The sequence below is a fragment of the Phocoena phocoena genome, chromosome 20 (assembly GCF_963924675.1).
Source record: "Phocoena phocoena chromosome 20, mPhoPho1.1, whole genome shotgun sequence".
Lineage (NCBI taxonomy): Eukaryota > Metazoa > Chordata > Mammalia > Artiodactyla > Phocoenidae > Phocoena > Phocoena phocoena.
This window is the reverse complement of record NC_089238.1, coordinates 42590264-42605794: the sequence shown is the minus strand read 5'-3', so window position 1 is coordinate 42605794 and position 15531 is coordinate 42590264. Positions and strand designations below refer to the sequence as shown.

The 15531-nt window shown below is 41.4% G+C and overlaps 1 protein-coding gene and 1 non-coding gene across 2 annotated transcripts in view; one reads left to right on the top strand and one right to left on the bottom strand.

Moving 5' to 3' along the window:
- WWP2 (WW domain containing E3 ubiquitin protein ligase 2) overlaps positions 1–15531 on the bottom strand; it is a 145263-nt gene that overhangs the window by 49899 nt on the left and 79833 nt on the right. Inside the window, exon 7 of the mRNA XM_065899107.1 lies at positions 11628–11749. Coding sequence (XP_065755179.1) covers positions 11628–11749 — 122 coding nt within the window. The remainder of the gene's footprint in view (positions 1–11627; positions 11750–15531) is intronic.
- Positions 4342–4414, top strand: TRNAE-UUC (transfer RNA glutamic acid (anticodon UUC)). The gene has a single exon. It is a non-coding gene; the product is annotated as a tRNA-Glu (tRNA).

Sequence of the window (15531 nt, the reverse complement as noted above, 5' to 3'; positions counted from 1 at the left end):
AATGTTAGTGCTACATGGAGCAAGGCCAAAGCCAAGTTCATAGGGTTGTATACTTTTCTTTGTCACTTGTCTGCTAGGCACAAATAGCACCTTCCTTCAAAAAGCTCCATACACACTAAGAGGTAGAAAACTTCCAATAATGTGCTTGTTCTTTTAAAGACTCATGCTCAAAGTGCGGGGCAAGGATTAACACCCTAGATGGAAAAGATGGGGCTGTGAGAGAAGGGACTTGTCTCCAAGGTAACAATAGACAAAGAGACAGAAGTGAAATAAGCTGATTCCTGAGTCTCCACATTTTTCCATTCCTTTGACGATCACTCATGTTCACAAGGATCCCAAAGCACTGCAATATCCTCTCACTCAGAAAGGGATCAAATGCGGTTTCAAAGAATTAAAATTCTTTGAAAACGGAGAAGCCATAAACAGAATTTTCTACATATGTGATTGCATATGTGTACATTTACACTAGAATTTCGTAGGAAAACTCCTTGGTTTAGCCTCATCTTCCTAATACAGAAACTCTTTTTGCAGTTCCCCTAACAAATGGCTATCCAGACTGAACATTTCTTCTGACAAACACCTTGCTACAGAGCCATTCCACTGTTGAACAGATGTAGCTGCCAGAAAGATTTTTCTTATGTTAAGCTGAATTCCACTAGATGGTTTCAGTCCCCACACCCCAAGCAATACAAAATAAGTATCCGGCCATCCTGTTTCTCATTCACCCTCTCTATTCCAGTAAAAGGCCTACTATTTCTTTAATGTCTCTAGGTTATTACTCTCTTCTTATGATCTGGCTGCCCTCTTGTAGATATTTTCTTCTATTGCCTCCCATTTCTAAATAATGGTATCATGAACTGAACATAATAAACAAGATACCATCAGACCAGCAGAGTCAGATTTCCAATATAAATGATATTAGTTATATTTATAGAACACCAGAATGCCAGCCAAAGTACACATCATTGCTTTTTGGATTATCTCATTTAAGCCTCATACACAAGCCCATTTTACAGTTGAGGAAACTGAAGCTCGAAGAGGTTAAATAACCTGCCAAGGTCACAGGGCACCTAATTCACACCCCTGCTGTCTGCCTCCAGAGCCTGAACCCTCATTCACTACACTCTACTTCTCCCTCTCTGCGCATCCTCTAATGCAGCCCGGGATTATAATAACTCAGAAGCAACCACATGAGCCTGTCGGCTGACGTGAGACTGGTGGTCAGCTGAAACTAAAATTTCTTCACATGAGATGATGCCAAGCTTGATCTTAACAAACAGCAAGGAGCCTACGATCAATTTAAATAATCTGCTTTCTCTTCAGCATATAAAATATTGTCTGGCACACAGACTAAATTATTTGTTTAATAAATGACTATATTTTATGCAACTGATGTTTCCTCAACATAAATGCAAGAATTTTTATTTATATTCCTAGTCTATCTCGGCTGAGTTAGTAAAACACAACAGATGTCAATTATTTTTATGCAAATCTATAAATTTTACTCAATTCCAATGAAAAAACCATCATGACATTTATGAGAACTAAATAAATTCATTCTAAAATTTATAAGTAAAACTAAACACAGAAGAATAGCCATAAAAATTCTAGAGACAAAGAGTCTTGTGTGCATGCGGTGGGGGAGAGGGGAGGAGATAGTTTTCTAAGGTATTAATTAACCCATATTATAAAGCTACAGTAACTAAAACAATGTGGCACTGATATATGAATAGGCAGATGTCGATTAAATAAACAAGATAGTTCAGAAACAGAATTAAAAACACATTGGAATTAAGGAATTCAGTATATGACAAAGGTGACATCTTAAATTCCTGAAGAAAAGACAGCGTATTCAGTAAAAGGTACTGTGACAAGTGGGTAGTGTACTGGACAAAAACTGAGATATATTCCTACCTCACTCCTTACATCAAAATAAATTCCAGAGAGATCAGAGATTTTGACATAAAAAACGAAATCACAGAGGAACCAAAGAAAATGGAGAACAGTTTTATAATCTCAAAGTGGAAAAGACAGAATCTAAAAGTCATAAAGTATTGATGAATTCAACTACATTAAATTTTTTTTAAATCTAAATGGCAAAAAACCGCCATAAGCAAAATTAAAATCAAAAGAAAAACAACAAACTGGGAAAGATTATTATCAATTCATATTACAAACCAGTTGCTAATTTCTTTGATATGAAAAAAAGCCTCTACAAAACAGTAAGAAAGGGACTTCCCTGGTGGCGCAGTGCTTAAGAACCCACCTACCAATGCAGGAGACACGGGTTCGAGCCCTGGTCCAGGAAGATCCCACATGCCATGGAGCAACTGAGCCTGTGCACCACAACTATTGAGCCTGTGCTCTACAGCCCAACAGCCACAACTACTGAGCCCACGTGTCACAACTACTGAAGCCCACGCGCCTAGAGCCCGTGCTCCACAATAAGAGAAGCCACCGCAATGAGAAGCCCACGCACAGAGACGAAGAGTAGCCCCCCCTCGCCGCAGCTAGAGAAAGCCCACACAGCAATGAAAACCAAACGCAGCCAAAAATAAATTAATTAATTAAAAAAAAAACAGTAAGAAAAAGACCAAAAATATGCAGACACTTCACAGTTAAGGAAATACAAATTACCCCTAAACATACGAAAAGATGCTCAACCTCAATTATGAGACCAAAAAATGCAATTTAAGGCTATAATGAAATGCCATTTTTTAACCTATCACACTAGCAAGAGTGAAAAATATTCAACCACACTGATAAGAATGTAAGAAAAACTGGATTTTCACATACTGCTGGTAAGAGGAGAAACTGCTAGAACCTCTGTGGAGTGCAGCTGGGCAATACCAAAAATTTAAATACAATAATTGGGAGGTGGGGGGAAGCTTGGGTGGGTACAAAGAGAGGTCAGGGGGCCTACAGGTGAAATTAAAATGGCCATGAGTCAATAACAGTCAAAGCTGGGTGAGGGGTTCATTGTAATATTCCTTTTTACTTTTGTACATATTCAATGTCCGTGGCACAGATGGAGTGTGTACTCCCATCAGGAGAGGCACATAATGTCTGGTCATTTCTCTTTTGCAATGTTAGCAGCCATTGATGATTATTGCCTAAATCCACTAACTGGTAAAGAACCAAAAAATAGTAATATTCTAATTCTATCATGTCTCTAAAGAGAAATTTCCCCTATCAACTATCTGGTTACCTTGAGGTTCAGTTTGTAAAGAAAAGGCAAGAGAATTGCTTGAGTCTTTTCTTTCATTTACCAGTTTTCAGAAGAATGAGTTAATACTCTCATGTTCTCCAAAAACAAACAGTGAAATTTTGCTCTGTTTAAAAATCATTATGAGTTCTTGGATTTAAATATATTTAAAGCATTTCAATCTTTTGTGATTATTGTTCTTATTGAAACTAATATTGTCCCCATCTTTGGCTGGGGTTAGCAGAAGAGGGAAGGGCCAAAGATCTTCAAGTTGCCTTCAAGTTCTTTGGAAAAAATTCTAAGATAATTAATAAATGGGAAAGTGCAGAACAGCATATATATTGTGCTACCATTTGTGTGTGTATGTTCAAAGAATATGCTTGTATATTCAAAGAATATCTTGGAAAGAATCGTACAAAACACAACAGTGACTGCCTCTGGGGAGGGAAGGGGAAGCTGGAAGACCAGAATAGGAAGGAGACTTTCTTTACACTGTTTAAGCTTTCATACCATTAAAGTGTTGACAACATATATGTACTGCCTATTAAAAATTTTTTTATGAAATTTTCAACCAGGAAAAGAACAAAACCAGAGCCCTGTAGCATGCCAGTGGAAAAGACGGCCTAGTCAATACTATTTGGACCTGACCGTTCATGCCGCTGCAAATCTAGTTAGAAGGGTTCCCACCAGGACTGCATCTGTCCACAGAGCTTCCCAAGAGCCTTTGATTCACCAGAGTAGTTCATCTGTTTAAGAGCTTTGTGGTTTGTCGAGTTTAGATTTGGAAACTGAATGTGAAAGCCAGATATCCTAGCATTGAAACTTTATGGGTCCATGCTTAAATTCTCTGCTCTCAAAGACTCTGTATGTGTGTGCGTACGGGCATACCTCAGAGATATTGCAGGTTTGGTTCCAGACCACCACAATAAAGCAAATATCGCAATAAAGCAAGTTTTTTGGTTTTCTGGTGCGTGTAAGTTTTGTTTACACTATATTGCAGTCTATTAAGTGTACAATAATAGCATGATATCTTAAAATACAGTGTATACTTTATTGCTAAAATGCTAACCGTCATCTGAGTGAGTTGTAATCTTTTTGCTGGTGGAGAGTTTGAGATATTGCAAGAACTGGGGAATTCTCTGGTGGTCCAGTGGTAAGGACTCCGCACTTTCACTGCCGAGGGCCCAGGTTCAATCCCTGGTCAGGGAACTAAGGTCCCACAAGCCACACGGCATGGCCAAAAAAAAAGAAACATTGCAAGAGTTACCAAAATATGACACAGAGACACGAAGTGAGCAAATGCTATTGGAAAAATGGTGCCGGCAGATTTGCTTGATGCAGGGTTGCCACAAACCTCCAATCTGTAAAAAAAAAAAAAAAAAAAAAAAAAAGAAGAAGAAGAAGAAGAAAAAATGTAATATCTCTGAAGCACAATAAAGCAAAAAGAGATAAAACAAAGGTATGCCTGTATATACACACATGTTCTCAGAACATAAGGGCTTGAAACCTCAGAAGTAAATCCAAACCATCGCAGCTTACAGTCAGAAGAAACCAAAGTTCAGATAATTCAGTTACTGCGTCATGGTCACCCTGGTAAAAAAGTGACAGAGCGCCACACTTGAGCCATGAGTTCAAGTAGAGAGAAAAACTGGATTGACAAAGACGAGGAGTTACAATTTCATCATGCCTTAGAAAATTGCTGTATTTTACATTTAAGCTCTATTCAGTATAGCCAGTGTTCTCTATTAATCATAATTATTTGATGTACACAACTTATCTCCCCCAAAAGACAGCATCCTTCTTGAGAATGAGGGCAAATTTGTTTTCCTTCATTTTTTGCTACTTCCATTCTCTACCTACTACATTCTTGTCTCCACCCCTTTGCTCACTTCAGCCCTCCTTCCCTAGAGGCTCTCCCCACCACTTCAGCCCAGACGATCCCTTTGCAGAGCCCACAGCACCTGTGGCCTTGGCTACTCAACCTCGCAGCCCCTGTGACATCTGCTGTGTTGGTACTTGGCTGACTGGGGCTTTTCAGCTTCTTTCCCTGAAACAGACTATAGGGCAGAGGCCTTATTTCAGACTTCTTCACACTGTCATAGCGCTTAGCAAAATGGCATTCGACAAATATTGATTGAATAAATACTTGTTTAATAGGCCTAATAATCTAGCAAAAGATATCTGAAATAAAACCGCCTCATATTTGGGTAACACTATCACTTGCAAAGCAGGTTCTTTTTAAATTTTTTAAATTTTGGAATAGTTTTAAATTTATAGAAAAATTACAAAGATAAGTACAAAGATAGCATGTCCTTCATCCATGCCCTTCATCCATGCTATTACTACCTTGCTGAACTATGGCACATTTGTCAAAACTAAAAAAATAACATTAGTATATTACTATTAATTAAATTCTAGAATTCATTTGGATTTCATCAGGCTTTCCACTAATGTCCTTTTACTTTTCCAAGATCCAATCCAGGATCCCATGCTGCTTTTCACAAGTTCATTCTCATTAGCTCACTTATCCTCCTAATAACCCCATGAGGAAAGTAGTATTACTCCCATTTTACTGAAGGTAAAACTGAGGTTCCCAGACGTACCACTCAGAGAGGTGCCCAGCAAGTAGCAGAACCAGCACTCAAAACCAGAAGACTATTAAACAAAAACAATGGAAGGAGGTGGGAGGAGGAGAAATGAAGAGGGCTTAGATGGCTTTCCTGTGTGGGAAAGAAAAGCTGGGTACCAAGATGAGAGGGTAAATGGGATAAGGGGGTAAAATGGCTGATTTCTACAATTGTGGGTATTTCACAAGGTTCCCTCTGTGATGTTGGTTAAACATTCTAACTTTCTGAATCAGATATTCACTCAGGACTAAGACATATTCTAGTCACAGTTGGCCAAAAAAAGATCAGGAATTGGAAATTCTTTTTCTTAATCCTAGATAGGCTGCCAGCTCACTGTGTGTTCCAAGATCTTTAGGTGTGTGTGTGGTGTAGCACAGACTCTCACTGGACACACAGGTCTTTTCAGCCCCCTCACTCGGGCATGGAGAAGGCGACTGCCAACAATGGAAGCTTTTTAAACTGAAGATCAGCTCGTAACTTATGATACACGGTAAAGCAGTCGGTATCTCTCACCCGTGAAACCCAAGCAATGACTTCCAATGCAATCGATCAACTCAGCTCTTCGAGGGAGCGGACCAAAACTAGAAAAATATTTCATAATTAGTATGACACAGGGTGGGTGAGGATTATATTTTTAAAAGCAATTAAATTAGATGGAAAAAAGAAAAACTTAAAAATGGATAAAGCCATACCATGTCACCTGATGGGAAAGTTCAATCTTTCCTTGCTCAATATGTAGATTCATACAGTTTCCACTTACATTCCACCATGCTTCTAAGCATTCAAAGTCTGAAATTTGTTTTGAAAATGTATAAACTATCAAAAAATATCATGGAGAAAAAGCAATAAGGTAGGATTAACCCTTCCAGACATTAGAAAAACATCCTATAACATGTCTATAATCAAAATCACGCAAGACTGGCTCAAAACCAGAAATAAATGGGATAAGTACAGAGTCCGGAAATGAATACTCACTGCATATAAGAATACAGTAAGTGATAAACACTGAGTAAAACCACAGAAAGAAAAAAAGTAATTAATGTTTACAGGATAACAGGACCCTGCTATAGAGAAAAATTAGTTGAAACCCAACTTTCATTCTATTTATGAATGTATAGATACACATAAACCAGTATAATTTCCAGTGGGATATTTTTAACATGAAAAAAAAGTAAAACAGAAAATATTTATTCCATCTAGAGACAAGAGAATCTTTTCACTACTGAAGCAAAAGTTAAAATTATAAATATTAAAAAAATGCTCAGGAACAATTTTTTTTAAGTTTTTAACTCCTTTGCTACAAAAACCATAGAAAATGAGACAAAAGGCAAAACAATGATATAGGGGGAAAACTTATAATCATACAAATAACAGATAAAACTTGTACCTAGATACTTCACACCCATTAGGACGGCTAGTATGGGAAAAACAAAACAAAACAAAACAAAACAACTAGAAAAAAACAAGTGTTGGCAAGGATATTAAAAAATTGGAATGCTCATTCACTGCTGGTGGGAAAAGACAGTACAGCTGTTCTGGAAAACAGTTCGAGGGTTCCTCAAACGCTAAACATAGAATTACCCTATGACCCATCAACTCTACTCCAAGGTATACAGCCAAAAGAATGGAAAGAACACACTCAAACAGATACTTGGACACCCATGTTCACAGCAGCATTCACAATAGCCAAGGAGTGGACACAACCCAAATGTCTATCAACAGATGAATGGATAAATTAAACATGGTAAAAACATACAAAAGAATATTATTCAGCCTGAAAAAGGAGTGAAACCCTGACCCATGCTACAACGTGGATGAATCTTGAAAACATTATGCTAAGTGAAATAAGCCAGGGACAAAAGGTACCTAGAATAAGCAAATTCATACAGACATAAAGCAGAACGAAGGTTACCAGGGGCTGGGGCTGGGGGGTAGGAGGAAGGGAGAATGTTTTTGTGTAAAAGGTACAGAGTTTCAGTTTGGGATGATGAAAAGGTTCTGGAAATGGATAGTGGTAAAGTTGCACGACACTGTGAATGTACTCAATGCTACTGAATCATACACTTAAAAATGGTTTATATGGTAAATTTTATGTTATGTGCATTTTACCACAATTTTATTAAAAACCTGTACTTAGACTATATAAATCTCTAAAATAAATATCTATAACTCCATGAGACAAATAACTGAACACCATGAAAAAAGTAGCTTAAGAGAAAAGCAACTGATAATTGTAGAAATGCAATGAGGTTAAAGGATGAGGTGGCACCCAATACCTGTTAGCAAAATGACAAACCAGTATTTACAAGGTCAAGGGAAAAATAAACCTCATATGCCATGAGGAAAATTTTACAGTGCCTTGGGATGTATGATTATTTCAAACCTTTTGGAAGGCACTCTGGTAACACACTTTAGATTTTTAAAATTTGCATCCTTTGACTCAAGAACTCCATTCTGGAAGAAACAAAGTTGTATGCAAAGAATGTTTGCATCAGGATTTTGTTTTACAAAAGGGAAATACACAAGGACTGCAAAATGGTTATATGAGTTATGGCATATTAACTGTGAAATAGTATGAGGCCACTAAAAAAAGGTAAACAAGAAGACCACTGATACATGAACACGTATAACAAAAATAATGAAATGGAAAAAAGAATATCTATTCACGCTGCATAATTATAACCATATGAAATTATTCTTAAAGACAAAAGCTAACTGAGAGCTTACTATGTCCCAGGCACTGTGCTAGACATGCTACATGTTTTATATAATTTATTCCTTATAACAACGCTATGAGATATATAATCTTGTCCTAATTTTATTAATGAGAAAACTAAGGCCCAACTAGTCCCTGGGTCTTACACACGTGCTATACACCGGGGGCAGAATCTGACTGCAGTCAATGTGACTCCCCACCTTACAGGCATGGAAATCACATTTAAGGGAGGAATGAGTGAGAGATGTAATTTTTTTTCGGGGGGGGGCAGGTAAAGTTTTCAAGAAAAAATTAGAAAGTAAATCATTGCACACAAGTCTCTATAAAGTGCTATACCATTAGCCTAGTCCTTGATTCCACCACTTCTAAAACTCAGAGATACAATATTTATACAGACAGACCGCCATTCATTTTCTTTTTATAAAAACGGATACTTTACAGTTGTGATGTGAAAAAAACACCTGGAAGTCAGCTCCATCTTTGCCCCAAATGTCTTTTTCACGCATAGCTGCAGAGCACAGCCAAAACGGCTTGCTAAATAAATCTTGTATGTCTCTGGAAACGTTTCCTGGAAGCACGGCTCTCTACCACCACCATTTTGGAACTGGTCCTAGCAGTTCGAACAGCGGTATATGGAGATGTCCATATACCTGTATGTCCATACAGGGATGGAGATGTCCTCAATCAGTGCCTCAACCCCCTTCTAGTTTTACGCTACCAAAGAGGGGCACTTCTGTCTGCTCCCCAAAGGAAAGGTGAGATCTTTCTGTACCCCTTGGATAGACATTAAAAAGGCTACAAAGTCCAGGCTGGCTGTGAGCCAAATGTGAACCATCCTCAGAGCAGAAAGGAAACAAGATAGGGGCCAAGGCCTGTATTTTAACAGGCAGAAATCCCTAACATTCAATGACTGTCCTTCACAGACATGTTTGGGAACAGTTTGGGCATTCAGACACAGCACCATAAGACATCTCCAAGGCAGTTTGGGGCTTTTGGAAGGCGTGGCTTTTGGAAGACGTGGCTGGCACGTGCCTCATCTGCTGAAATACATAATGTTCCTGGAGATAAGGACAATACACAAAGGTACCTAAAAATAAGAGTAGGGGAAACACAGACCTGTTTAAATGTCCAAGGAGAGTTACTCAAAGACCATCACCACAGAAAGGCAATTTACCCACAGGTGTTTTTTGGGGTTTTTTTTTGGGGGGGGGTTTGGCTGTGCCACACAGCATGTGGGATCTTAGTTCCCCAGCCCGGGATCGAAGCTGCGCCCCCTGCATTGGAGGCGTGCAGTCCCAACCACAGGACAACCCGGGAAGTCCTACCCATAGTTTTTGTAAGACAAGCAGAGATGGCTGGGGGAGACCAGCATCACAACGATGCAGGCCCCTGGAGGAACAAAGTGGCTGGTATCACGCCTGTGGCATCCAGGAAACAACTGGTTCCAAAGCCAGTTCCCCTTGCCCGTTTGTGAACACCGGCCCTCATCTATGAGTGGCTTTTTTATTTCATCACGCCACATGGCTTGTGGGATCTTAGTTCCCGGACCAGGGGTTTAACCTGGGCCCTGGCAGTGAAAGAGCCAAGTCCTAACCACTGGACCACCAGGGAATTCCCACAAGTGACTTATTTGCTTAAGAGAAACATGTTTACTGGTGCTCGCGGAGCTGCATACAGTATTCTGTAACGCAGTCCACGGCCCCCACCTCGCTGTCCCCACCACACAAACGGGAAGCCAGGCCACCCCTGGCTTCTGTAACTGGCAGTTCCAGCACTTGCACACTGTGGCTGGCAAAGGAGCATCAGGCAGGCTGAGACAGCTACCGCTTATGCCCCTCACCTCCAGCTCACCCTCGTCCTCAAGCCTCGGGGCGAGCTCACTAACTCAATTCCTGCAGGCGGGTCCCAAACTCCAGGGAGAAAGTCAGGCCACTGCACACACAGTGAGCCTTGCGGGACGCAGGCCACTCCACCCTGCAGTCTGCCGCAGACAACAGTACAGCCGAGCACCCTGAGCTATCAAAGGGGCTCTGCAGCCCTCATGCAGTGCTGCAAGAGAACTAAAAGTCATTAGAAAGTAACCCCAATCGACTTCTCCTGCTCAATAAGTTTGTCACACAAAGGGCAGGAACAGTACCATGGTAACGCTTATGTGAAGAAGCTGTGCTGCTCTGAACTTCCCGTCCTTCCTGCCACACCTCTGCTATCACGAGCATCTACAAAATTATTTCAGTGTCTCTTACTGATTTAAACACCTGCATTTCCCCCACCTACAGCTTACCAAAGCAAACACCCGTGTCCCTTCCCAACTGCCCCAAATTAAGACAAATTACCAAATGACCAGCAGTCACAAAAGATATGACAATCTTCAAGATGTTTAGGAAAAAAACCTTTTTTTTGGTCCCTCCCCCTTTTAAATTCAACACTGTCTGGATGAGACAGAAGGAGAACACAACGAAAATGGATTTGTTCTGAAATAGGTCCTTCTCTTCCCACTTATGGGGAAGCAGGATCAAGTGCAGAGAGGTTCCATGTGGATGTGGAAGCGCTATCTGCTCTCAAATGGACCAAATACTCTCAGTGGAACAGCCACAGGAGGCCCCTCAGTGGCAGCTGGGTTTTGCTCCTGGTCCGGCATCCCAACCTGCTCAACAGTGCTGCCATCTTCTCTAAGCCAGCTCTTCACAACAATACTTAGTCTTCTTTCTCCCTAGTCTGATTAGTCCCTTAAATCAAGGAAATGAAAAAACATGTCATGTGTAAGTAAGATATCGCCCCCCTCGCAAAGAAATCCAATGTTGATAAGAAATGAATTTAAATATCAATACTTTTCATTTCTGTACGAAGGAAGATCTCAGACGAGCACAGTCATGTGGAGAATAACCTTGGCTGTACACACGATGCCAGAGAGAAAAGAAGACGGGTCACGGAAAGACTGATGGATTCAAATTCCATCTTAGTGTGGGAGTCTTCTCTCGCCCACCCTGCATCCCGACACAGCGGGCAGGGCCCCGACTCCATGTGAGAACAAGTTAGAGGCCATGCTTAGTCTGGGCTGGTGCTCTGCGCTGTCACTCACCTGTGCCATTGGCCGAGCCACTGTGGCTTGGGTTCTTGAGGGGCTGATGCTGCCGGCTGCTAGCACCGGGGCTCTGCTCACCAGTTGCTGTTCTGGCTGAACCACCTGAATGTCTGTGTGTCCTGGGGGTTCAAAATATAAAGCAGACAGATATAAGTCACTGTGAAAAAGACAGAGGTGTGCCCCACCTAAGTCACTGTATTCCCTCTCTTGCTATTTATGGGAAATAAGCCCCGTAATCGTCCTTCTGGTCTTTGACTCGACAGAAGCTGGCCCTGAATGGAGAGACCCATGTAAGCTTCCTTCTTGGTAAAAGCACAGAAGGCAACTTTCGGTAAACTTTTCCATTTGAAGTGAACAAATCCAGAGTGAATTTCCCCCACATCTGAAATAACTGGCAAAATATCCCGTGACCATCACATTATTTTTATTGGGCTTGGATGTAAGAAATAAACAAGAATCACTGCACAGGCTACAGATGACATGTTTCTCCCATTGGCCAAAAAAGAGCCCAAAACTTATCCAAATCCATATTCTCTATGGCTAGAAACATGCTTGCCTTGGGAATAAAAGTCAAGGGGCATTAGACAACTTCAACCAATGTGTATGTTGACATGTTTTATCTAGGAAAGGTGATTCAACATCCATGCAAGTAAATGAGGAACAAATGCAGAGAGGGATCTGTACCGCAAGGAAAATGGTGGAATACAGCAGCAGAGGCTCGATCTAACATCTTCGGAGGACACAAGGCAACAGACAGTACACGTTCTCACGGTCCTGTGGTAGCTTGATTTTGTTCACTTGATGGAAATGTCTAAGCTTCCCTGCCTTTCTCAGTTTTGTCAAAGGAGGTTATTCTACTTCCTACTCATTATATACTACTTTTCAACAGTGAGATGATTTAAGTACTACCCAGTGAAGAAAAGACCACCCCTCTCCAGGCAGAGAAACAGAGATCCAGAGAACAATTTACAACCACGGGACTCGGGGCAGTGACAATACCACCAACAAGAAACGTGAAAACAATGACTATGGAAGAATTTAATATTCCTTGAGCTGGAATATTATGTTCCAGGTACCTGTGGTGTACTGTGCACTTCGCATATATTATCTCATTTAACCTGGCAACGCTAGAGGTGGCTTACTATATTATTATGCTCATTTTACAGGTGAAAACAGACACCGAGAAAGTGAGCAATGGAGCAAAGACTCGAATCCAGGTGCTCTAAGGTCAAGAGCCCATTCTCTCTGGTTGGAGGCTGGGGGTGGGAAGCCTGGACTTAAGCTGAATCCCTTCCAGGTTATTCATTGGTCATTTGGTCAATGGCGAGACGAAGACCTCTAATAGAAAGCTCCCAGAAATAGTCACAAATGTAGAAAATAAACTTATAGTTACCAGGGGATAAGCAGGGGAAGGGATAAATTGGAAGACTGGGATTGACACATACACACTACTATATATAAAATAGATAACTAATAAGGACCTACCGTATAATAGCACAGGGAACTCAACTCAATACCCTGTAATGGCCTATATGGGAAAAGAATCTAAAAAAGAGTGGATAGGGACTTCCCTCGTGGTCCAGTGGTTAAGACTTCACCTTCCAATGCAGGGGGTGCAGGTTCGATCCCTGGTCAGGGAGCTAAGATCCCACACGCCTCGGGACCAAAAAACCAAACATAATACAGAAACAATATTGTAAGAAATTCAATAAAGACTTTTAAAATGGTCCACATCAAAAATCTTTAAAAAAAAAAAAGAGTACATATATGTATAACAGATTCACTTTGCTGTACACCTGAAACTAACACAACTTTGTAAATCAACTATACCCCAATAAAAATTTTTTTAAAAATAAACAGCAACAATAAGAAAGAAAGAAAGAAAAAAGAATGAAAGAAAAAAGAAAGGAAGAAAGAAAGGAAGAAAGAAAGGAAGGAAGAAAGGAAGGAAGAAAGAAAGCTCCCCCCACTGGGAGGCTCCATACCCACCAGAACATCTCTGCTGGTGAGACATTTTGGTCCAGTATGTTGGGACAAACTTACAGCACAACAAACTCAGATTCCTAGAGGAATAAGAAGTGCCTCCACTGACTACCTTCTCCAACAAGATGAGTATAAACCAAAATGTTAACAGTGATTATCTTTGGACGTTGGGAATATGGATGCCTTTAGTGTTTCCTTTTGTGCTTTTCTGGGTTTTTCTGATTTTCTTCATTAAGCATGTCTACTTTTGAGCAAGGAAGAAACACAATTATTTAAAAAGAAAAAAAAAAGTTTTTTCTTGGGGCCAAAACTACAAAAAAGAAAAAAAAAGAAGAAGAAAAAGAAACATAGCAAACCCTAGAGTCCTTTGTACCTAAGGCTGCGTGGCACTTAAAAATGGATAGAGAGAGTACGACTGAGCTGTGGAAATAAAGATTTAATTTGGACTCTCTTTTTCCGTCTTATTTCTCCCTGAGCTAATTTCATAAATGAAAGCTGTCAATCACACCTCAGTCAAGAAAAATATCTCAGAGTCCCCACTCCATGGGAAGGAATATTAATATTGAGCATTTCACCATAAGTCCTCTTCGAAAGCAGAATGAGTGCAGACTGTTCCAAAGGGAAAGATGGTCATTGGCCACTGGTGAATGTGCGTATATGTGTTGAGGGCAGAGAGCTTGAGAGAGATCAAATTGGTTAATAGAAGGTTTATTTCAGACAAGAAATCCCCTTAAAAGGACAAAAGAAGGGCTTCCCTGGTGGCGCAGTGGTTAAGAATCCGCCTGCCAAGGCAGGGAACACAGGTTCGAGCCTTGGTCCGGGAAGATCCCACATGCCGTGGAGCAACTAAGCCCATGCGCCACAGCTACTGAGCCTGCGCTCTACAGCCCGCAAGCCACAAATACTGAGCCCGCATGACACAACTACTGAAGCCCGCGTGCCTAGAGCCCATGCTCCGCAACAAGAGAAGCCACTGCAATGAGAAGCCCGTGCACTGCAGCAAAGAGTAGGCCCCGCTCGCTGCAACTAGAGAAAGCCCGCACGCAGCAACAAAGACCCAGTGCAGCCAAAAATAAATTAATTAATTTAAAAAAAAAAAAAAAAGGACAAAAGAAAAAAAGTCTCTGTGATTTTGTACTCACAGCCCACAGCAGAGGGCTCACCCCTCTGGGCGCAGCAGGCCACAGGGCAGGGGGTCGGGGGGTAGCATAGAAAATGCGACACTCGTTGTGTCACACGCACGGGCTCTGACAGGCCTGTGATTCCTTCTAAGTCCTGGGCTCCTTGTCCCTCTGCAGAGCAGCTGGGCGTGACAACAGGATGGGTCCCATTACTCTCCTAGCCCCTCCCTCCCTTCCCCAAAGGGGCGTGTGGTCAGAGTTGAGAGAGAATACTTTCAGAAATGTTCAACCACTAATGACAGCAGCACACCCTGAATGACAGGCTGGTGCAGAGCCGGGATTAGCCTGTAAGCCAGGGGCAGCTGGGACCACTTTGTGTGAATTGCCACCTCCCTGCCCGTGGCCCACGGCCACCCAGCTACCCACCCACCCCATACACACACACACACACACACACACACACACACACACACACACACAAACACCCTTCCCCCAGATTCTTCTCTTGCCCTAAATCTGGAGCTTCCACTGTTCCCCTCTTGAATTACCTTTAAAATAAGACTCTTAGAAGGAAGAGAAGGCCTCAATGTTTGAGGACAATCTTCTCTTCAGCAGTTTTCTCTCTGGGAGGTCACTCAACCCTTAAAAGATGGGACTGTGTTGTGATTAAAAGCTGGCCCAAAAGCTGAAACCACACACCATAAGCCAAAATAGTACCAGGACACAAGCGGGGCGATGGGGTGGAGATGAGCTGGGCCCCACCACAGGCAGCCTGGCTTCGGCTCTGCCAATGACTT